The 23,996-nt window shown below is 31.4% G+C and overlaps 3 protein-coding genes across 4 annotated transcripts in view; 2 read left to right on the top strand and 1 right to left on the bottom strand.

Moving 5' to 3' along the window:
- LOC122502296 overlaps positions 1–5,309 on the top strand; it is a 52,437-nt gene extending 47,128 nt beyond the window's left edge. The window contains exon 2 of the mRNA XM_043612270.1: positions 770–5,309. Coding sequence (XP_043468205.1) covers positions 3,367–4,920 — 1,554 coding nt within the window. The 5' untranslated portion in view covers positions 770–3,366 and the 3' untranslated portion in view covers positions 4,921–5,309. The remainder of the gene's footprint in view (positions 1–769) is intronic.
- A 7,414-nt stretch (positions 5,310–12,723) lies between these two features.
- On the top strand, positions 12,724–23,708 carry LOC122502446 (probable ATP-dependent RNA helicase pitchoune). Of its 2 annotated transcripts, none has more exons than XM_043612511.1 (10): positions 12,724–12,903; positions 13,243–13,331; positions 13,485–13,577; positions 13,697–13,942; positions 17,357–17,671; positions 17,802–18,094; positions 18,179–18,331; positions 18,511–18,675; positions 18,767–18,944; positions 23,356–23,708. In XM_043612511.1, exons 1-10 carry the CDS (start codon positions 12,857–12,859, stop codon positions 23,520–23,522), a joined length of 1,746 nt encoding a protein of 581 aa, XP_043468446.1. In that variant the 5' UTR covers positions 12,724–12,856; the 3' UTR covers positions 23,523–23,708. The 2 variants fall into 2 exon arrangements, with proteins under 2 accessions (XP_043468446.1, XP_043468438.1); XM_043612503.1 differs by having other exon boundaries at positions 13,482–13,577.
- Positions 23,699–23,996, bottom strand: part of LOC122502430 (integrator complex subunit 8) — a 59,553-nt gene continuing 59,255 nt past the window's right edge. Inside the window, exon 12 of the mRNA XM_043612480.1 lies at positions 23,699–23,943. Coding sequence (XP_043468415.1) covers positions 23,824–23,943 — 120 coding nt within the window. The 3' untranslated portion in view covers positions 23,699–23,823. The remainder of the gene's footprint in view (positions 23,944–23,996) is intronic.

Below are 23,996 nucleotides of genomic sequence, written 5' to 3'. Positions count from 1 at the left end.
GCATTTTTTCTGATAAATAAATATGAATTGATTTCATTTATAATTTCTATAATAATTAAAATATATATATATATGTATATATGTGCATGTATGATGTGCAGATGTATATATGCACATGAGTATGTTTACATATTAGAAATTATGTATATATTATATTATCTTCAAGTTATATTGTTTATGTATAATATAAATTGTAATGTAAGACACTTCACACATTTTAATGTGGTGTAATTGTAATTTAGATTCATTAATCATAATCGAACAATTTATTAGAAATATAGAAAAGTATGATGAGTGAATAGTATGTATAAGAGATACTCCTTTATGTGTGTATAGAATTCACAGTGTCGTGCCTTAAAAGTGTTAGTGTCTCGATGTTGAATACATATCCAACAAGAGTGCGCGTCATAGCGAGCATGCGCACTCAGACTAAAATGTACACAAGACGGAGAGCATCTCCGTCTCGTCTGACAACAAACTTGTAGAGTTCTAATCTTGCGCTTGACTAGAAAGGTTCTTGTCGTCAAGTTCCTTAGCCAGCTTGATTGAACAAAGTACTTCAATAAACTTAAAGGGTTTTACCTTCGAAAGGAGACAAATAAATTATCTTCTTTCGAACGGGTTTCCCTTCCGTTATACGGAATTTAATATTGTTTTATTTAAATTATCCCGCTTCCTTTTTAAAGGATTTAACCAAGTTGAATCCGGCCAATCAATCACTTTTGTTAGAGTTGCGTATTAAACGGTAACTCGGCGCGTAACACATTAGTGTAACGAGCGCGTAAGATTCGCGAGCTCGCCGTTAAAAACAGCACTATCGAGGGAGATGAAAGCGCGGTAAACTTTCGAATAATAAAATATGTATATGATATTAATAAATTAAACTAATTAAATAATATGATTGGCAAACAGTTACGCGTTGGACAATTTGACTAGAAAAAATATATATATATATATATATAGATTACAATATGTCTTTTCTCTCTTCGTTTTTTCTTACAAAAACGAAAATCAGAGAAAATAGGGAAAACCAATTTTTATCTCATCTCTCGAATTTGTTATTTTAGGCTAGTTAGAAGGAATGGTATGAAATCGGTGGGTTGCAAATCCCTTTATGACTTTATAGAAATTGAAATCAGACTAGAAGGCAATAAATAGAGTAAAAACCCAAACCCTGCAGTAAAAGTAATAAAACTAAAAATAACATAGCAATGCTCAATCTCGTATCGCCCCTTTTTGCAAACAAAAGCCTAAACATCTGGGTCTCATAAAATTGAACTTAGCCTTTTTTGCTAAAAAGAGTCACGTAAAAACTATAAAATGTCAAAGAAGAGAATTGCAACCTATCCAAGCGATTATTAAATTGAAACTTGATGAGTACTACATCAATTTTAAAATTGAACTTTTGAATTAACATCCTTAATTAATTTAAATCTAATATTTTATCATTGCTTTTCAATATATATAACTCAACATTAGTAAAACAAATTTGACAAATGTAATCCTTTATAAATCATAAACATTTTTGCAACGACGACTATTTTCACATAAGTGTATAGATTAGTCAACTTCATAATTAAATATAATAAACTTTTAGAATTTTTAAGAATGATAATTGAATTAAACGATTGTTGTAAGTACGATGTATGAGTGTTGATAGTGAGATTTCTTAAAAGAAATACAAAAGGTCTTTTACATTTTAATTCAACGAGAGATAGAGATAGCGATAGGGACAAAGATAGAGATAAAGAAACGAAAGCTAATATCCTTATAAATTTAATTAATAGAGACCTATTTTTAATTATTGTAAAATGTTTAAGTTTAATTTCTTTTTCAATATCTCTATTAATAATTATACTTATGATATTGCAAACGATTCCAAAAACATTGAGTCGGCTCGAACCAGGCAAATTTCCAACCTGGATGGCGCGCGCATACCTAGAGCAGGAAAGTAGAAGTACCTGGGCCCGCTTGAGCGGCCAGTTTACTCAGAAGGAATTTGGGACTTGTCGCGAACGGTTGTACGAAGTTGTAATTATATGCTAATTCAGCTTGAAGTAGAGAAAATAAATTGTTTTCTTATGTAAAACCCAAATTACTTGACTTTTTAATTGCTTTTTGCCTTTTTGCTTTTGATTTCTCTATTTTTCTTGAAGTTTCGGTATAAAATTTAAAGATTATTCGATTCGACGTTGGCACCGAATTTCTATTCGAAGAGGATCTCATCGATGGGTTGGGTTTCTATACCCTTAATTGTGAACGAATCCAATTTCTTTAGGAACTTTTAAATATTCCAAAGTTTCGCGCCAATAAATTGAGTTGCGCGTTACAGGAAAATTTTGGTGTCAGAAGTGGGATTCTCACAAACCCGCCGGTTTTGAAATAAGTGAAATCCGTGATCGTGAACTTTTGGTGCGTGAGAAAACGTCGGTCGGTCTAAATTAAATAAATTTCAAAAGTTAACTTCAGTGACAAGTGGGAAATAAAAGTTGAAAAGAGACATTTTGCTTCTCAAACCGCCTTTTTAGTAAAGGTGAATTTAGTAACTTAGAACGAAAGGTTACCAAGTGTGCGAGAGCAAGAGAAGAAGACGAGTTCGAGCAGTGGCGGAAAATAATAAATTCCAGCAGCAGGCGAAGAAGAAGACGAGTTCGAGCAGTGGCGGAAAATAATAATAAATTCCAGCAGCAGGCGAAGAAGTAGACGAGTTCGAGCAGTGGCAAAAAAAAATAAATAAATAAATATAAGTTCCAGCAGTAGGCGAAGAAGAAAACGAGTTCGAGCAGTGGCAAAAAAAAATAAAAATAAGTTCCAGCAGCAGGCGAAGAAGAAGACGACATCGAGTGGTAGCAGAAGAAGAAGACGAGGTACGACAGGAGCATTGCCGCGATAACTCCTCAAGGTTTTTGGGCGGTTTTTAGACCTGGAGGCTAGGGTGTTTTTTTTATACACCAGTATCGCAGACAGTGGTTTTGAGATCCGCCAGTTATCCCTCTGACCACTGCAGGCAACCTTGGATATCCAGTCAACAACTTGTGTGCGCAAAAGGGAATAATATCCGAAGAGCTGATTCGCGAGTGTAGTGCTGTGAAAAAGAAAATAAATTGTTAAATACAGTTATTTTCTCCCTGAAGGGGATAATTTTAGTGTCAAAGTGCCGATCTTATAATCAGCTGTCTTCAAGACCATCAAAGTAGTAAGTCAATTGTCCAAAAAAAAAAATAAATTTTGTTAAATTGTTTGCCAATCTTTTAGATAAATTTAAAAAGAAAAGAAATAATAATAAATAATAATTTACCCTTTTTTGAATTATTGAGATTTATTTGCAATAAATAATTGTTTATTTCTCCGCAAAAATCCATTAAAATGAATACTCGTAGTGCTGTCCGTAGAGGAGGAGAAGGCCGTCGAGGCGGCAATTCCGCCAACGCGAATAGGGGTGAAAATTCAAACGCGAATGTTGTAATAGAAAGAGCAAAACGGGGACGAAAACCAACGGGTAGAGTCGCGAATAAAACCGCAATTAACAAACGGGGAAGAGTTCGAAGAGTTAGCTCTCGAACTGTAGGAAGTAATGAAAATTATGTCGAAAATGATAACCAATTTGAACCTGTGGACGAGAGTAATGAAGATATCGATTTTGAATACAGTGAAAATTCAAATTATCACGCGAATAATCTTGTAATTCAGCAGCGAACCCCTATTTTACCGCGTGTTAGTCATACACCGGTGCATGTCGGTAGCAGTATTTCAGGCGCAAGTACGTCAAAGTCGGGATTGTTAACGCTGCCTCTAAAGGATCCTGAGAATCCAATTTCTCTTAAAGAAGCCTTGGGATTTCTTCCGAACAGTTTTGATGGGCAATCGATGCCAGTCGGCCAATTTATAAAGGGTTGCATCTCCGCGCGTAATTTAATGGCATCGAAAGATAGAAACCACTTATTTTTGATGGTCCTCTCGCGAGTTGTCGGGAATGCGTTCTATTCTCTCCAGGACAGGGACATTAATTCTTTAGAAGAATTATTACTGCATTTAAAAAACACTTTTACAGAACATCGGAATTCCAGTCAACTACATTCCGCTCTTGCTACGGTCGCTCAGCTTGAGGAGGAAAGTGTAGTATCATACGGGTCTCGCGTGAGAAGAATATTAGCAAGTTTAGTCGAATTAATAGAGGATCAAAATACAAACGAGGCCGCTCACTACATGGTGCAGTCGGCCCGCACCACGGCCCGCGAAAATTTCATTATGGGATTAAAGCGAGACCTCGTGTGGCGAGTAAGGGTGGGAAGACCTGGATCCTTGGACGATGCCGTGAATCTCGCGAAACAAGCCGAATGGGAAGTCGAACACGAGCAGAAGTTAGACAGACGGGCACCTGAAAGCAAAAGCGATGCTAAAGAAAAATCAGATGAAGGGAGAAATAAAATGAGCGGCAATAATCAAAATCGACATCACCCTTACGATAAAAACGGTCGCATTAGAAAACTCGATGGGCATCGTGGCGGTCAACGTGGTAGAGGGGGAGGGAATCGTAATCAACCTCCGAACTCGGGAAACAGGGATAACTCCGCAACGTCAAATAACAATTGTTATAGATGCGGTGAATCGGGTCACCTAGCGCGAGGATGTGTACGCACAGTTAACGACAATAAAGCTTGTTTCAACTGCAACGAAACTGGCCATGTTGCTCGCGATTGCAATAAAGCACCACAAAAAAAACGCGAGTGCTTTATTTGCAAAAGTCCTGACCATATTGTACACAATTGTCCCTTATTGAATAACGGAAATGCAAATAAAAATAAATTGTCCTGCACTTTCTGTAAAAAGAATGGTCATTTACAGGAGAAATGTTTTCTTCGCTTAAGAAAGGTTTACGAAAATCGGGAACAAAAGAAGGACGATTTAAACGAGGAATAAGCTCACTTGACTGGTGCACAAGCGAGCTTCGGGAAAACACTGCGCCTATCCGACGAACAATATTAGCTTTCGAATCGAGCGGGAAAGTACCGACACCCCACATTAATTTAAAAAGTAACAATCTAAAAAACGGAAGCGCTAATTTCATTATCGATACGGGAGCTGAACTAAATTTGATTAAACATAGACTGGTAGATAAAATAACAGCGATTAACTCAAGGGTTAAGTATGATTTATTTGGCATCACAACCGAAGGAGTTCAAACCCTTGGCGAGGTTCGCATCCAAATAAATGGCGTCAATTGTTTTTTTCAGGTAGTTCCAAACAACTTTCCCATTAGCGGCCATGGAATGGTTGGCATGCCGTTTCTCGGTAACTCTGTAATAAACCTACAAACAAACAAAGTTTATCATCAATCAGGCACTTTTAATTTCTCCACCCCACTTAAGAGAACTACCTTAATATTAAAAGCAAGGACGAAACAAGTAGTTTCCTTACCGGTGACGAACGTCGACTTATCAGAGGGATATTTGCCCTTGATACCAGCTGGCCCTGAAGTTTTTCTGGGACAATCTTTGGTAACTGTAGAGAACGGGAAAGCCCTTACTTATTGTGTTAATACCGGCACCAGGGACGTCGAACTTTCAATTCCACCAATTAGTCTAGAAGAAATAGAAAATATTAGTTTCACTCCAAAACCCGATATAAACAATAAGCAAGATGAAAAGGTTAGGTGTGAGGGAGAGAAAGATTCAGTAGATCGATATAAAAAACTAATAAATGAACTTTACTTAGATAATTTGAACAAGGAAGAAAAAGAGAGCCTTTTAAAATCAATAGTAAAATTTCCCTATCAATTTTTTTTAAAGGGGGATAAACTCGGTTGTACTAACGTCTTACAGCATAAAATTAACACTTCCGATGATATTCCGGTTAACAAAGGAAATTATAGGTATCCCCAGATCCACAAAGAGGTTATTGAAACGGAAACAAATAATTTAAAGGGTTATGACGCGATTTCCCCTTCAAAATCTTCTTATAATTCACCAGTCTGGGTTGTTCCCAAAAAGCCTGATTCACAGGGCAATAAAAGGTGGAGAATGGTGATCGACTACCGCGGACTTAATGAAAAAACTACCGGGGACGCTTATCCCTTGCCAAATATAACTGATATTCTCGATCAATTGGGAGGAGCTAAATATTTTAGTGTGCTCGATCTCGCGTCCGGTTTCCACCAAATTGAAATTGACTCGGCGGATAGACACAAAACAGCCTTTTCCACCCTATACGGGTTATACGAATTTAATCGTATGCCTTTTGGGTTAAAAACTGCCCCCGCAACGTTTCAAAGATTAATGGATCGGGTTCTATCGGGTCTCCAAGGCGTAGAAATGTTTGTTTACATGGACGACATTGTTATTTATTCTAAATCTATCCAAGAGCACAGCGAGAAACTAGAAAAATTACTAGGCCGTTTAAAAACTGCGCGTCTCACTCTACAACCGGATAAATGTAGATTTTTGTGCAAAGAAATCGGATATCTCGGTCACATTATTTCAGCAGAGGGAGTGAAACCCGATCCCAAAAAATTGGACGCCGTCAAAAATTTCCCACAACCAAAGAATCGCAAAAATATTAAACAATTTTTAGGCCTAGCAAATTACTACAGGAGATTTATCCCGAAATTTGCCCAAATCGCGAAGCCCTTAACATTGCTTTTAAAGAAAGACGCGCCTTTTAAATGGACTCAAAATACGGATAGTTCTTTTGAGACCCTAAAATCAATTCTTTGCTCTCAACCAATTTTACAGTATCCGGACTTCTCTAAACCTTTTGTTATTACTACCGACGCATCCGACTATGCCCTTGGTGCTATCCTTAGTCAAGGAGAAGTTGGTAAGGATTTACCTATCGCGTATGCCTCTCGAACACTCAACAAAGCCGAATTGAACTACAACACTACGGAAAAAGAGCTTCTTGCCATAATTTTCGCGGTAAAAATTTTCAGGCCATATATATTTGGCCAAAAATTCACATTAGTAACCGACCATCGCTCCTTAGTTTGGCTTGATCAATTAAAAGACCCCACGGTTAGTTCGAGACTAGCGCGCTGGAAAATAAAATTGCTCGAATGCGATTATAAGATAATATACAAACCGGGTAGGGTAAATTCGAACGCAGATGCCCTCTCGCGCAATCCCGTAACTTCTAAGACTGACGATAAGTGTGACAAGAGTAATTTAGACACAAAACTTGACTCAATAGATGAAAATGGACAGATTGTTTATAGCGAGTTTCCTATAGAAAAAGCATGTATCAGCACGTATATTGCCAATCACCAGGGCAAAAATCGAGTTGACGAGACGAACGATACAGTACTTCGCGAGAAAAGGGGGAAACAGGTAGCAAAATCTAATTTTGATCGTCACGGGACTCTTCAGGATTGTGGGATGATAGAAGGAACAGATGCATATGTTTCAAAAGAGCGCGAATCGTTTTGTTTAATAACAGCAGTGGTCGGTTCACTCAAAGGCCTAGAGGAATTTTCGACCACTAGCTGCGACAAAACTGATTCGCGAAACTCGCCCCACTCTAATGAACGAGGCTCTGGTGTCGATGAAAATGAATTCCAGTGTGATTTGGAAAAAGAGGAAGTACCCGGTGGACCAATTGTTTGGTCACGCGGGGATTCTTTGAGAGAATCCGTAGTACAGTGTGATAAAGAACCCGGTCTATCAATTGTTTGGTCTCGCGGGGATAATGTTGAAAGGCTACCTGTTGAACGAGTTTGCAAGAGAACTCGTATTTCCCCTGAAACTCCATGTGAATACAATGACGAGACAGACGACGATATTTTAAATGAAAACGAAAAGGTAAAATTGATAGGGATGTGGGGAAACTGTTTATCGATGTTAAAAAAGGGGCGGGACACTGACAAAAACGAAATTTCAGATGATGATGGACAACCTGCAAAAAGAATCAAATTAAACGAAAGTAAAATCACAGAAAAGGGAACCGTACTTCACAATAATAGCGAGAAAGGAAATTCGGTACTTACTCCTTTGTTCCAACTAAGTAAAGACAAGTTATGGATGCGTGACGATAACATTGTAAATTTCGTTTCATGCGACGGCATTCTTACCACTCCTTTAGGTCGAGAATTAATAGAGAACTCCGTCATCACCTCCTCGTGTCTGAAAGACCCAGAAGCAATTATAGGTTATGTAACATCGAACAATCAAGGCGGACGATTAGTATTTAACTTATACATCAAAGAAAAATTCGATTCTGCAGTCTACGCGAAAAATATTGAAATTGCCGTTAACACATTGAAAGAGGCACTTAATTTGTCGAAATTAACAAGTTTCAGTATATCTCGTACTGGAAATGGTTTCGACAAATTATCGTGGTCAACGATCGAACAAATTTTTCGTGCTCACTTCGGTAAAGGTAACTATCAAATCACGGTTTGTACAGGGGAAATAGAAATTCCGGAAATTGAAAAAAGAAGCGAAATACTTAAAGAATGTCACGATTCAACTACCGGTGGCCATAAAGGCGAGACTAAAACTTTAGAGCGGATAAGAGAGCGATTTTATTGGAAAAATATGAGGGACGAGGTTAGAAAATACGTAAAAACATGCGAAATATGTCAGAAAAGAAAATTAACACGCGTAAAAACCAAGATGCCAATGAAAATAACCGATACACCTATCAGAGCGTTTGAAAAGGTTCAAATTGACATAGTTGGGCCCTTACCTACAACAGAATCCGGGAACGCGTATATGTTGACTTGGCAGGATAACCTGAGTAAATACTCAGGCGCTGTCCCACTCTCGAAGATAGATTCCTCTCACCTCGCTGTAGCATTAGTCGAAGGATTGATCTGTATATTCGGTTGTCCGGAAACAATCCATACAGACCAAGGTTCTCAATTCATGAGCAACATCATGGACAATATCGCAAAATTATTCAAGATCCGCAAAATTCGTTCGACCGCTTATCACCCGCAATCCCTCGGTTCCCTGGAAAGAAGCCATCATACGTTAGTAGAATACTTACGTTCGTACGCCGAGCGTTCCGATTGGGACCGATGGTTGCCATATGCAATATTTTCTTTTAACACCCAAGTCCATGAATCCACGGGTTTAACACCCCACGAAATCGTGTTCGGAAGGAAAGCTCGTTTTCCATCTGAATTTGCCGATGAAAAGGTCCCTTTAACGTACATTCAATTAGTAGACGAACTCCTGAACAGAATAATTGAAACAGAGTCCCTTGCGACAGCCCGCCTTGAAGCGGCAAAGGTGCGCTGTAAAAAGTATTACGACAGAAAAATTAATGAACGCGTATTCGAAGTAGGACAATATGTTTATGTTCTTGTAGAAATTAGGCATGACAAATTCGATGATCATTATTCAGGTCCCTTTAAAATCACACGCGTAATAGATAACCTTAATGTCGAAGTACAAATTACACCAAAACAAACGAAAATCATTCACGTAAATAGAATTAAAAATGCATTTTTAAGATACGTCTAAAGTTTGCTCTAGAAAAATATATGCATGCATATGTATATAAAAGAGAGCAAAATTTAGAACGTTCAAAACAAAATTTACAAGCAAGTGAGGTTATGAACATGTTCAAAAAAAAGGGAATTACAGCACACGGAAATATATATATATATTTTATGTACATACCTTTCTTTTCAAGAGAAATAAAAATCCGATTTCTCAATCCACTATTACCTCATCTTATCGTGTTTTAAATAATAACAAAATCTCTAAATTTTTACTTTGTTATTGTGTTCTCCAGTATATTTTTGTCGAACAGCTGTCAACCGTAATCAACCACGAAACACATGCAACATAGATTTGAAGTACTGTGCCCTTTCGCTTAAGGAGCACCCACAACGACGCTTAAATAAATGGTGCCACATTCTCTTTTTCAAAAACATAAGACAATCATTTGCGAATAAAGCCTTGAACTAGAATTAATTATTATTATTAACATTACTATTATTTAATTTTGAAAAAGACACATCCGAAGATGTGCCTTTTTATTAAGGGGAGAAGTGTAACGAGCGCGTAAGATTCGCGAGCTCGCCGTTAAAAACAGCACTATCGAGGGAGATGAAAGCGCGGTAAACTTTCGAATAATAAAATATGTATATGATATTAATAAATTAAACTAATTAAATAATATGATTGGCAAACAGTTACGCGTTGGACAATTTGACTAGAAAAAATATATATATATATATATAGATTACAATATGTCTTTTCTCTCTTCGTTTTTTCTTACAAAAACGAAAATCAGAGAAAATAGGGAAAACCAATTTTTATCTCATCTCTCGAATTTGTTATTTTAGGCTAGTTAGAAGGAATGGTATGAAATCGGTGGGTTGCAAATCCCTTTATGACTTTATAGAAATTGAAATCAGACTAGAAGGCAATAAATAGAGTAAAAACCCAAACCCTGCAGTAAAAGTAATAAAACTAAAAATAACATAGCAATGCTCAATCTCGTATCGCCCCTTTTTGCAAACAAAAGCCTAAACATCTGGGTCTCATAAAATTGAACTTAGCCTTTTTTGCTAAAAAGAGTCACGTAAAAACTATAAAATGTCAAAGAAGAGAATTGCAACCTATCCAAGCGATTATTAAATTGAAACTTGATGAGTACTACATCAATTTTAAAATTGAACTTTTGAATTAACATCCTTAATTAATTTAAATCTAATATTTTATCATTGCTTTTCAATATATATAACTCAACATTAGTAAAACAAATTTGACAAATGTAATCCTTTATAAATCATAAACATTTTTGCAACGACGACTATTTTCACATAAGTGTATAGATTAGTCAACTTCATAATTAAATATAATAAACTTTTAGAATTTTTAAGAATGATAATTGAATTAAACGATTGTTGTAAGTACGATGTATGAGTGTTGATAGTGAGATTTCTTAAAAGAAATACAAAAGGTCTTTTACATTTTAATTCAACGAGAGATAGAGATAGCGATAGGGACAAAGATAGAGATAAAGAAACGAAAGCTAATATCCTTATAAATTTAATTAATAGAGACCTATTTTTAATTATTGTAAAATGTTTAAGTTTAATTTCTTTTTCAATATCTCTATTAATAATTATACTTATGATATTGCAAACGATTCCAAAAACATTGAGTCGGCTCGAACCAGGCAAATTTCCAACCTGGATGGCGCGCGCATACCTAGAGCAGGAAAGTAGAAGTACCTGGGCCCGCTTGAGCGGCCAGTTTACTCAGAAGGAATTTGGGACTTGTCGCGAACGGTTGTACGAAGTTGTAATTATATGCTAATTCAGCTTGAAGTAGAGAAAATAAATTGTTTTCTTATGTAAAACCCAAATTACTTGACTTTTTAATTGCTTTTTGCCTTTTTGCTTTTGATTTCTCTATTTTTCTTGAAGTTTCGGTATAAAATTTAAAGATTATTCGATTCGACGTTGGCACCGAATTTCTATTCGAAGAGGATCTCATCGATGGGTTGGGTTTCTATACCCTTAATTGTGAACGAATCCAATTTCTTTAGGAACTTTTAAATATTCCAAAGTTTCGCGCCAATAAATTGAGTTGCGCGTTACATTAGAATCGGGTGAGCGACATCTGTCGGAGAAATGTTATCAACGGATAATAATTACAGTAAAGGCCTAAGCACAACTGGTTCGGTTTCGGAATATGTAAAGGCCAACGCAGAATAGATCTGTAACCGGAACCGCAATCGTGAGCGTACCTTAAGGCCAACGCAGAATAGATCTGTAACCGGAACCGCAATCGTAAGCGTAACCGTAAGAATGAGTTAAAGAAGGATAGGTATATTGTTTATCCTTCTCTAACTCATTCTTACGCTTACGGTTACGATTGCGGTTCCGGTTACAGATCTATTCTGCGTTGGCCTTTAAGAATGAGTTAAAGAAGGATAGGTATATTGTTTATCCTTCTCTAACTCATTCTTACGGTTACGCTTACGATTGCGGTTCCGGTTACAGATCTATTCTGCGTTGGCCTTAAGATTTACATATATTTTGAGGTTAGGAAGCCCATATCCCGAAACCGTCTCCCGAAACGGCAACGCAGAATAGATCTGTAACCGGAACCGCAATCGTAAGCGTAACCGTAAGAATGAGTTAAAGAAGGATAGGTATATTGTTTATCCTTCTCTAACTCATTCTTACGCTTACGGTTAAGATTGCGGTTCCGGTTACAGATCTATTCTGCGTTGGCCTTAACCGAACCAGTTGTGCTTAGGCCATAACCCAGGCGGCACGAGGTGAACTAAAAGTCATCGAAAAGTTAACCTAGAAAGTTAACTGTGAGGCTGCGGTTAGGCCGCAGTCCCATGGCAGCGTTTTGCGTTGCGTTGTAATGAGAGAGAATGCAGCAAACGTATATTTGCGTCTTTTTCTCTCCCATTACGACGCAACGCAAAACGCTGTCATGGGACTCCACCCTGAAAACGTATGTAATTTAAGGCCAACGCAGAATAGATCTGTAACCGGAACCGCAATCGTAAGCGTAACCGTAAGAATGAGTTAAAGAAGGATAGGTATATTGTTTATTCTTCTCTAACTCATTCTTACGCTTACGGTTACGATGCGGTTCCGGTTACATATCTATTCTGCGTTGGCCTTTACATGGAGAATTATTGTACATGCGCATCCCTGGCCGTCACACTCCGTTAAGTTACTTACATGTAAATACCGTAATTACCAAGAATTCTTAAAATATGTTACGTATGTTACGTTACGTACATTTCCCTGCAAACACGTGTTTTTTTCCCTTCATGTTTATATCAATTTATTTGGTTCATTTTAATCATTTATATTAGTTTATACTTGAAATATTTCTAAAAATGAGTAAATTTTAATATAAATTTAAAAGCATATATGTATTTAATTGGTTTAATTAATCAAAGAAGAGTAATTGTTTTAATGTAAATATAAATTCCACTTCGTTACTTTTTATAACATAACCTATAAATTTTGCATTTTTAAAACTAAAAACTATATATTTATTTTTATTTAATTTAATTATAACAATTAACAATTTTTAAAATAGTTTTACACCTTTTGATTTTTTAATAAAAAATTGTAATTCAGCTTTGTTTATTTATATTACCAAATTTTCTTTTAAATTTATAAGTGTACATTTTAGAAATTAAGAATTGTTAATATAATAAATTTTTAATTTTCTAATTATAATTTTTTTATTTTAAATTTTAATGTTTATTAATGTATTAATTATTAAATGTTCTTTTTTTTCTTATATTTAGATTTGCAGATAAAGTAATAAAACTGTTAATAAACATGGGCGTTAAGGAAAATTTAAAAAGAAGATCAACAGAGATCGAAATATCGAAAAGTTTGTTTGTTATTTACTAAATTTTTATCAGTTTTCTCCTATATTTTCCTTTTTTTATTTTTATTAATATGTAGATTTATTTTTTAATTAAATTTTACTTTTAATGGTATTCTTTTTCATATAATGTTTCTTGAAATAAATTTGTTTTAGTAGAAAAGAGAAAGATAAGAAGAAATGAAAATTCAATAACAAATAATGTAAGGAAAAAATCAAAAATAGAGAATATTGAAGATTGTAGCGTAAGTTGTAAGTATGCAAGTTTTGATTTACAAAATTTACAATTTTAATGAACATAATGAATTAAAAATAGTCTATATTTAAGTTAATATAAATTAAATTAAAATTCATTACTATTTTATTTTCAGATGATGTTAAAAATTATGAAACATCGAAATTTTCATCCCTGCAAGATAAAATCTCGCAAAATACATTAAGAGCAATTGAAAATATGGGATTTAAGACAATGGAAAAAATAGTGGAACGTTGCATTTTAAAAATTCTCCAGGGTGAAAATCTCGTGACAACAATAAAAACAAAGTCAACATCAAATTTATCTTTTCTAATTCCTGCTATTGAATTAATAAATAAATTAAGTTCCAAATTACAAAAAGGTAACTTATAAATTTTTGTGTGACATCACTTCTTATTATTATGCAAATTACAAAAGTTTTTATTTTTAAATACCAACTTTAATTTTTCAATAATTTCAGATTTAAAATTAAAAGAATTCACTTATTAACAATTTAATTACTTAATTATTATTGTATTAAAAAATGTAATACAAGAAATTAATTGAGGGCGTGGAACGGATAACTGCCTATAGTCCCTTTCGACCATGCGTTGCAGGCAGTTCTCCGTTCCACGCCCTCAATTATTTCCATAAATTATAAAATTATTTTCAATATAATTTTAATTGAATTTAATTATTTTTAAAAATTTTAATAAAACTTTTCAAAACAAATTAATTATTTACAAAATTTAAATAAATTTGTATTGAAAATAATTCAATTTTCAAAAAGAAATTTAATTAAAATTGTACTATTGAAAGTCATTTATTCTCCCGAAGAATTTATCTAAAAATGTACCTATATTAAATTCGTTAAAATAATTGAATTTCTGAGAATTTTATTAAAATTTTTTAAAATTCTAATATTTTACAGTACATAATGATAAATTGTTCAATTAAAGTTTATTATTATTATATTAAAAAGTGTAAAAATATAAGAAAAAAATGACAGTGAAAGATAATTAATAATGATAAATTAGTTGAAATCAAAATTTCTTAAAATTTCTTTTTCTTCTAATAATTTTTCATAATGGGTAAGACTCCGTCAGAAAAATTACAATTTGCATGGGGTCTACGGATTATTCTGTAATTTGGTGAAGTTGTTATATTTGATAACAAAAATAAGTGTACCAAAGGATTTTTAAAAATTTGTAAAATTGTAAAAGTTACGCCATTTTGAATTTTTTTATAAGATTTTTTTCAAATATGAATATTTCCGAAACAATTTAACGGATTTTAATAAAATTTAAATGTTATACTTAAAATCATGTCCTTTCAGAATTTTTCAAAAAAAAAAAAAAATTTTTGATTTTTTCAAAAAAAAGTAAAAAAAATTTTTTGAATCGATTTATTAAGCACGAGACCGATTTTTGAGTATTTTTCGACATATAATAAAATATTCCTTATAATTTCACCTTTCATTTACAAAAAAGAAAACGATGGAGACTTTAATAGTTTTCGAGATATTGCAATTTTTGTGGAAGCGCGACCACGTTTCAGTGCCAGGACAGTATCTTTTACCCGGGACGCCTCACAATGGGATTTTTTACACATAACTCTTCAAAATTGTCTAGAGCCTACAAATTTTATTGGATTTTGATGTTCTTGGTCTTAAATCAAAGGGGATAAAATTTCTAAAAGATCCCTTTAAACCGATTTTTGAATTTTTATAATATTAATAATAATACAGTTTATTTAAATTGTTAAGAAAAACAATTTAAATTAACAAATAGATAACTTTGGTCTCTTTTTTTAAAAATTGTTTTTTTTGTAGACAAATTTATGTTTATTTAAGTAATGTATGTCTATTTTGTAAAAAAATGATTTGAAAGTTAACAATTATCATTGTTATTAATAATTATATAACCAATAATCTATTTTCTTTTGCATTTATAAACATTTCCAGCATTTTTTAAACTTAAAATGTTTATATCATATGTACATTCTTTCAAAAACTTAAAAAATTTACTTATTGATTGTAAAACAATTTTACTTAACAAATAGATAACATTGGTCTTTTTAAAAAAATTGTTTTTTTGTATAATTTTATATTTATTTAAGTAATTCATGTCTATGTTGTAAAAAAAATGATTTTAAAGTTAATAATTAATTATCATTGTTGATATTAACAATACTCAAGTTATCGATATTTAAGTAGAGCTTTAAAATGTTAAACTCGTTCAAAAAGGTTCTATTTTTTTGCAGAAATAAGCCATTTATTTGTTTATAAAGTTAATAATTTCTTTATAACAAATGTAATTGTTTAAGCTAATAAATTTTTAAAGTTTTTTAAAGAATGTACATATGATATAAATATTTAAAGTTTAAAAAATTACGAAAATGTTTATAAATGCAAAAGAAAATAGATTATTGGTTATATAATTATTAATAACAATGATAATTGTTAACTTTTAAATCATTTTTTACAAAATAGACATACATTACTTAAATAAACATAAATTTGTCTACCAAAAAAACAATTTAAAAAAAAAAGACCAAAGTTATCTATTTGTTAATTTTAATTGTTTTTTTTAACAATTTAAATAAACTGTATTATGCATTATTATTTGTCAGGTGGTCAAACTAGACTAATTTAAATTGATTTCGATCTTGTGCAATGGAAAAATAATAAATAAACAGTATTTTTTACAAAAATATTGTAAATTGTTAACTTTGAGTAACAAAAAAATAAATAAACAATTAAAAAATTCAAAAATCTGTTTGAAGGGATCTCTTAGAAATTTTATCCCCTTTGATTTAAAAACAAGAACATCAAAATCCAATAAAATTTGTAGGCTCTAGACAATTTTGAAGAGTTATGTGTAAAAAATCCCATTGTGAGGCGTCCCGGGTAAAAGATACTGCCCTGGCACTGAAACGTGGTCGCGCTTCCACAAAAATTGCAATATCTCGAAAACTATTAAAGTCTCCATCGTTTTCTTTTTTGTAAATGAAAGGTGAAATTATAAGAAATATTTTATTATATATCGAAAAATACTCAAAAATCGGTCCCGTGCTTACTAAATCGATTCAAAAAAATTTTTTTTACTTTTTTTTTGAAAAAAACAAAAATTTTTTTTTCTTTTGAAAAATTCTGAAAGGACATGATTTTAAGTATAAATTAAATTATAAAATATAATATAATTATATAATATAATAATAATATAATATAATATAATATAATATAATATAATATAATATAATATAATATAATATAATATATATATATATATATATATATATATATATATATATATATATATATATATATATATATATATATATATATATATATATATATATATAATATTATTATATAATTATATTATTAAATTTTATTAAAATCCGTTAAATTGTTTCGGAAATATTCATATTTGAAAAAAATCTTATAAAAAAATTCAAAATGGCGTAACTTTTACAATTTTACAAATTTTTAAAAATCCTTTGGTACACTTATTTTTGTTATCAAATATAACAACTTCACCAAATTACAGAATAATCCGTAGACCCCATGCAAATTGTAATTTTTCTGACGAAGTCTTACCCTAATTCTAAACAATAATCAGCCCAATAAATTGTGAAATTGTTCAATTTTTGAAACATTTTTTCTTATTCATTTTCTTAAATAAATTATTAATAAAATGAAGTGAAACATTTAGTTATAATAATAAAAATAAAATTTTGTGTTTATTTGCTTTAAATTAAAATTTAATTATTGTTTCTTTAAATCTCTTTTCAGGAACTGGATGCATTATAGTAACATCAACACGCGAATCAGCATTACAAGTTTTTGGCACTTTGAAAGAATTATTACAATTTTATCAATTTACAAGCTGCTTATTAATTGATGGTTCCGATCAAAAAACTGAGTCACGAAAATTATCGAAAGGTGTTAATTTTATTGTCGCCACTGCTTCAAGATTATTTCATCATTTACAAAATACTCCCGATTTTGTGTACAAAAATTTACAAATTCTTATTTTTGACGAAACTGATCGTATTCTACAAACTGGAAATGAAGAAACATTAAAGCAAATTATTCCGTTTCTACCAGGTCTGTATTTCTATTTTTCAATTTTTTAATCTTGTCTTAATTGTTTTTTATATGTTCTTATTTAATTTTAATAATTGTTAATTGACAATTGTTTCGTGAAAATTCAAATAATTGTTAATTTTATTTTTAGAAAAGAGGCAAACTGCCATTTTCATGAAAGAAAAGATTAATATTGAAAAATTCGAATTGTCAATAAACAAAAAGCCAATTGTCTTGAACCAAGTTGAGAGAGAAGAGAAAATTGTTGATGGTTTAGAGGAAGGATACATTATTGCACCAAGTGATAAACGTTTTCATTTTCTCTTAAATTTCCTCGAGAAAAATAAGAAGAAGAAAATTATAGTTTTGTTCAGTTCTTGTCTGTCGACAATACATCATCACGATCTGTTTACTTCATTAGATGTTCCAGTTTCCAGCATTCACGTAAAAATTTTTTATTCTTTTTTTATTAATTACAATTATGTGGAAAAAATAAATTTTTAAATTTCATTAGAAAAATATTTCTAGGGGAAGCAGAAACAAGTGAAGCGAAGAGAAATTTTTTCCAAATTCTCCTCTGCTTCTTCGGGAATTTTACTCTGCGCTGAAGCTACTACAACGGAAGTTGTTTTTCCGAAAGTTGATTGGATCCTGCAATACGATCCACCGGAAAATCCAAAGGTTCTTTTCACTTGAACTTCAATCCCTAATTTCTATTTTTTTATCTCTTTTAATATTATAAATTCAGTTTTTTATTTATTATTTCCTCCATTCGAAAATTGTTAACTTTAATTCTTTTATTATTCTTTTTAATTATTAGCTTGTTAAATTAGTTAATTGTTAATTTTCATATTCTCCAGGAACATATTAATCGGCTTTCTGAAATGAGCAAGGAATCGAAAGGAAAGGCAGTTTTAATTTTAAGCCCGGAAGAAATTGGCTTTCTGTCCTATTTGAAGGAAGTTGGAGTTTCTACTTCGGAGTTTAAGATCTCTTGGAATAAAATAAAAAACGTTCAAGTCTCGGTAAAAAATATTAGAAAATTTCTCCTTTTTATTTCTTTCAATTTTTTGTTCAAAAAATGAAAATAAATAAGAATATAAAATTTTATTCTAGTTAGAGAAGTTGATGGCGGAAAACTACTTTCTAAATTTATCAGGAAAAGAAGCATTTAAAGCTTTTGTCAAATCGTACGACTCGCATCATCTCAAGAAAATTTTTAATATAGAAAGACTAGATTTGACCAAAGTGGCAAAGTCTTTTGGTTTCACCGTTCCACCGGCTGTCGATTTAAGTATCCTTTTTAACAATAATTTTAAATCTTTCTATTGAATACATTTTCTCTAACGCCTGCTCTGAAAGGAGTACTTTTCTTGTTAGAAAAGTGTAGCGACAGTAGAACTTTTCTCAACTCCTCTGAAGAGCGTGGAGAAAGTAAATCATAACCTGACAGAGTTGCTACAATGTCTGGAAACCTGGAAAACCTGGAAATGTCAAGGAATTTTATTTTGTATGGAAAAGTCAGGGAATAGTCAGGGAAAAATGAGAAAACACCTGGAAAATAATTTTCTGTTAAAATTATGTTAATTTTTGGCAAATTTTACCGAATTTTACCATGAAAAAGTACCCTTCGGTACTTTTTTCCCTACACTATCTAAAACTGAATCAGTAAAATTTGACTGATTTTCAGTGACTCTATTCTCGCGATTTGAATCAGTGAAATTTCACTGAAGATCAATTAAAAATGATTGAAATTTCAGTCATATTTCACTGATTGGCCAATTAAAAAATAACTGAAATTTTAAATATTCGTGACTGAAATTTCCAGTAACTTTTTAATTGGCCAATCAGTGAAAAATGACTGTTAACTGGTCTACTAACCGGGAAAAACCGGAAATATGACAGGAATTTTATGTCAAACCCGAAGAATTTTTTCACCAAATTAAACAAAATTTTTATTATTTTAATTTGTTTTTAAAAAATCGATTTTTATTTCAATTTTTATAGATATTTATACTGTTCTCTAAATTTGAATTAATTAAAAATAATTTATTTGATAATAAAAAATCAGTCACTGATTTAAACAAAGTTTGTAAATAAATTTTTAATTAATTATTTTTGAATTGATTGAAAAATTTCTTTACGTTTAATTTTATTTATTGAAAATAATTTAATTTCTTTTAAAAAATTTTATATAAATTATATTATTACGTTATTATTCAATAATTATGATTATTAAACTTCTCTTAAATTTTTATAATTTTAAATTTCTGAATGATCAAATAAATGATATTTATTTATTTCTTGAGCAAATGAAATTTTTATTACACAGGATAAAATCAGTCTGACTCCGTTTACACTTTAAATTCAACCTCGAAATTAGGCTGAATGTAAGACTTTTTATTTATTTATTCACTAATTAATTATTTTTATTTATTTACTTATTACATAAATAATTAATGGATGTACTTCCGATTAGCGGTTACCTCCGATTCTTCTACAAATTGGTATACTTACGTAATTTTGTGCCCTGATTACGAAAATCATAGTGAAAATTGTTGCAAATTAGAATTTTATGGTAAAAACCATAAAAAACAGCATAAAATTGTGTTTTTTGCGTATAATTCGCAAAAAACGCAAAATTTTGCAAAATGTTCTTTACAAAAGTTTTAGATCTGACCAAAGTACACATTTTTTGTTTCTATCATTATTTGCTAAAATCTGTTATTTTGCGAGAAAAATGGAAAAAACCATGAAATACCATAAAAACCATGGTTAAAATGAACTTTCACTTAGAAAGACATACAATTGTAACAAAATAAAGATTCTTTACGTAACTTTGTGCCCTGATTACGAAAATCATAGTAAAAATTGGCGCAAATTAAAATTTTATGGTAAAAACCATAAAAACACCATAAAATTGTGTTTTTTGCGTATAATTAGCAAAAAACGCAAAATTTTGCAAAAGGTTGTTAACAAAAGTTTTAGATCTGACCAAAATACACATTTTTTGTTGTTATCATTATTTGCTAAAATCTGTTATTTTGCGAGAAAAATGTAAAAAACCATAAAATACCATAACAACTAATCAGAAAGATATTTCCTTTATAATATGAGTACTTATGCGTTTTTATGTGCCTAATGTGAATATGGTGATAATAATGATCATGATAATGATTGTGGCCTTGAAAAAGGCCGATTGGTTTAACTTTTTCAAGTTATATGGTTTGGTGGCCTTGAAAAAGGCCGATTGGTTTAACTTTTTCACCAAATAGAAAGTCAATTTGACTCCCTTTCTGTATTCAGGAAGTAAAAAAACATGAGCTTAGGCGGGCTTCGCCCGCCTTTGTAGTGTTCGCTCCAGTGGCCCTTTAAAGAGCTTTTTTAAAGGTCACGTTGTAGGGGGATTGGGTCTGGTTTCGGTACCTTCTAGTACCAAATACAAAGTCAATTTGACTCCCTTTTTGTATTCAGGAAGTAAGAGAACATGAGCTAAGGCGGGCTTCGCCCGCCTTCGTCATGATCGCTCCAGGGGCCCTTTAAACAGCTGTTTTAAAGGTCACGTTGTAGGGGGATTGGGTCTGGATTCGGTACCTTCTGGTACCAAATAGAAAGTCAATTTGACTCCCTTTCTGTATTTAGGAAGTAAAAGAACATGAGCTAAGGCGGGCTTCGCCCGCCTTCGTAGTGTTCGCTCCAGTGGCCCTTTAAAGAGCTTTTTTAAAGGTCACGTTGTAGGGGGATTGGGTCTGGTTTCGGTACCTTCTAGTACCAAATACAAAGTCAATTTGACTCCCTTTTTGTATTCAGGAAGTAAGGGAACATTTTGCGTTTTCTGCGAGTTATACGGAAAAAACACAATTTTATGGTCTTTTTTATGGTTTTGTACCTTAAAATTCGAATTTTCGCCAATTTTAACAATCATTTTCGTAATTAGCGCATCAAAATACGTAAAGAAACCTTATTTTGTTACAATTGTATGTCTTTCTAAGTGAAAGTTTATTTTAACCATGGTTTTTATGGTATTTCATGGTTTTTACATTTTTGTCGCAAAATAACAGATTTTAACAAATAATGATAACAACAAAAAATGTGTATATTGGTCAGATCTAAAACATTTGTTAACAACATTTGGTGAAAAAGTTAAACCAATCGGCCTTTTTCAAGGCCACCAAACCATATAACTTGAAAAAGTTAAACCAATCGGCCTTTTTCAAGGCCACGAAACCATATAACTTAAAAAGGTTAAACCAGTCGGCCTTTTTCAAGGCCACGAAACCATATAACTTGAAAAAGTTAAACCAATCGGCCTTTTTCAAGGCCACAATCATTATCATGATCATTATTATCACCATATTCATATTAGGCACATAAAATCGCATAAGTACTCATATTATAAAGGAAATATCTTTCTGATTAGTTGTTATGGTATTTTATGGTTTTTTACATTTTTCTCGCAAAATAACAGATTTTAGCAAATAATGATAACAACAAAAAATGTGTATTTTGGTCAGATCAAAAACTTTTGTTAACAACATTTTGCAAAATTTTGCGTTTTTGCTAATTATACGCAAAAAACACAATTTTATGCTGTTTTTTTTATGTTTTTTACCATAAAATTCTAATTTGGGCTAATTTTCACTATGATTTTCGTAATCAGGGCACAAAATTACGTAAGTATACCAAGTTGTAGAATAATCGGAGGTAACCGCTAATCGGAAGTACACCACCCTAATTAATTATTAGGTACTGCTTATAGTATTGTTAAAAATTTTAATAAAATTCTTCGCAAGAATTAAATTATATTCATAAATAATAGCATTCTTTGGAAGGATTTAATTACTTTCATAAAAAATATAGTCAAATTCTTGCAGAAAATCAATTATTATCAATATAATTTTAATAAAATTTTCAATTATTATTATAAACAGACAAGATTATTTTTTAAAAATGTTAAAAAAATTCTTTGTCTAACTTAATTATTTTCTAAATTTTCAATTAAAATTATTAAAAAAACATTATTCTCAAAAATTTCAAGAAATTCCTCAAAAGAATTTAATTATTCATAAAAAATAAAAAAAATTTTTAAAGCTATTTGTAGATTTAAATAATAAACACCCTGAAAACCATAAAATTTTGAAATATTTTATTTTTGCCAATGAAAAAATGTTTAAAACTGAATTATTTTTCTAGAAGTGATTAATATAACAATAAAATATGCTATGTTTGCATAAATTTTGCTTTTTAATTATTTACTTTTTATATAAATCACACTTATAATGTGTATGGAAAAATATTGTTTGAGACCTGGAAAACCTGGAAAAGTCAGGGAATTTCATTCGAGAAAAATTGTAGCAACCCTGCCTAATTTTTTTTTCCTGGTTTTTTGACCGAGATATGTATATTTTGTGTCTAACTTCTTCCCCACTCAAAACATTTGTCTTTTACTATATTAAACATAAGCACACGTTAAATTAAAATTATACGAAACTCACGAAGAAACCTTTCCTCGCAAGGTGTTGGAGACTTCGTAATGCACAACTCGTGGTGAAAGAATGATTTTTCTCGAGTGATTGCTGCTCTCAAGCCGCAAACTTCACTCTCGAAAAATCACACTTTCGCCACTAGTTGTGCAATGTACTATTTCGCCTTTGCTTCGATTTTTATTTTATCTTTTTCCTTAACAATGATTTTTGTAACAAAAGGCATTAATAAACAGGAATTTGACAAAAGTGCAAGACCAGAAAAACGATTAGGCGGAGGTGGATATGGATTTTTCAAAACCATGAATCGTATGGGTGAGAAAAAAGGACAAAACAAAATCTTCAAACAAGTTGGAAAACGAAAAAAACTTTCCAAGAGTGCTAGTTAAGTTTTCTCCTTAATTTTAGTTTTTGAAAATTAAATTGATTTTTAAAATTCTTTCTATAATCTTAGATTAGAATAAATTTAGTTGATTAAATAATAACATAGATTTTTTTGTAATTTAATAGTTTCTAATGTTTTCTTTCTTCTCCGGGATCTTTCACATAATTAAATAAAAGAAACTTCATTTAAACACTGTGTCTAATATTATAAAATTATTATAAAATAATTTCCTATTAATAATATACAAACTTACTTACTCTTTTTACAATTTATCGCAGTAAACTTTTTTCTCAATTTAATTTTTATTAATAAACGTACTGTTTAGAGAGAGCTCTTAAAAATTTGGCCTTTCGGGTGTTTGCCGCTTCTCTCTGAATCTCCTCGTTATTATTCGAATTCAGTTCCAGTAAACCGATCACCTTAATCTATAAAATAAATAAGTAGATTATAACTATATTAATATTAATTTGTTGTGAAA

This window comes from Leptopilina heterotoma, unplaced genomic scaffold (assembly GCF_015476425.1).
Source record: "Leptopilina heterotoma isolate Lh14 unplaced genomic scaffold, ASM1547642v1 Lhet_107, whole genome shotgun sequence".
Taxonomy (NCBI): domain Eukaryota; kingdom Metazoa; phylum Arthropoda; class Insecta; order Hymenoptera; family Figitidae; genus Leptopilina; species Leptopilina heterotoma.
Note: the sequence above shows the minus strand (reverse complement) of the source record. Positions and strands in the feature narration are given on the sequence as shown.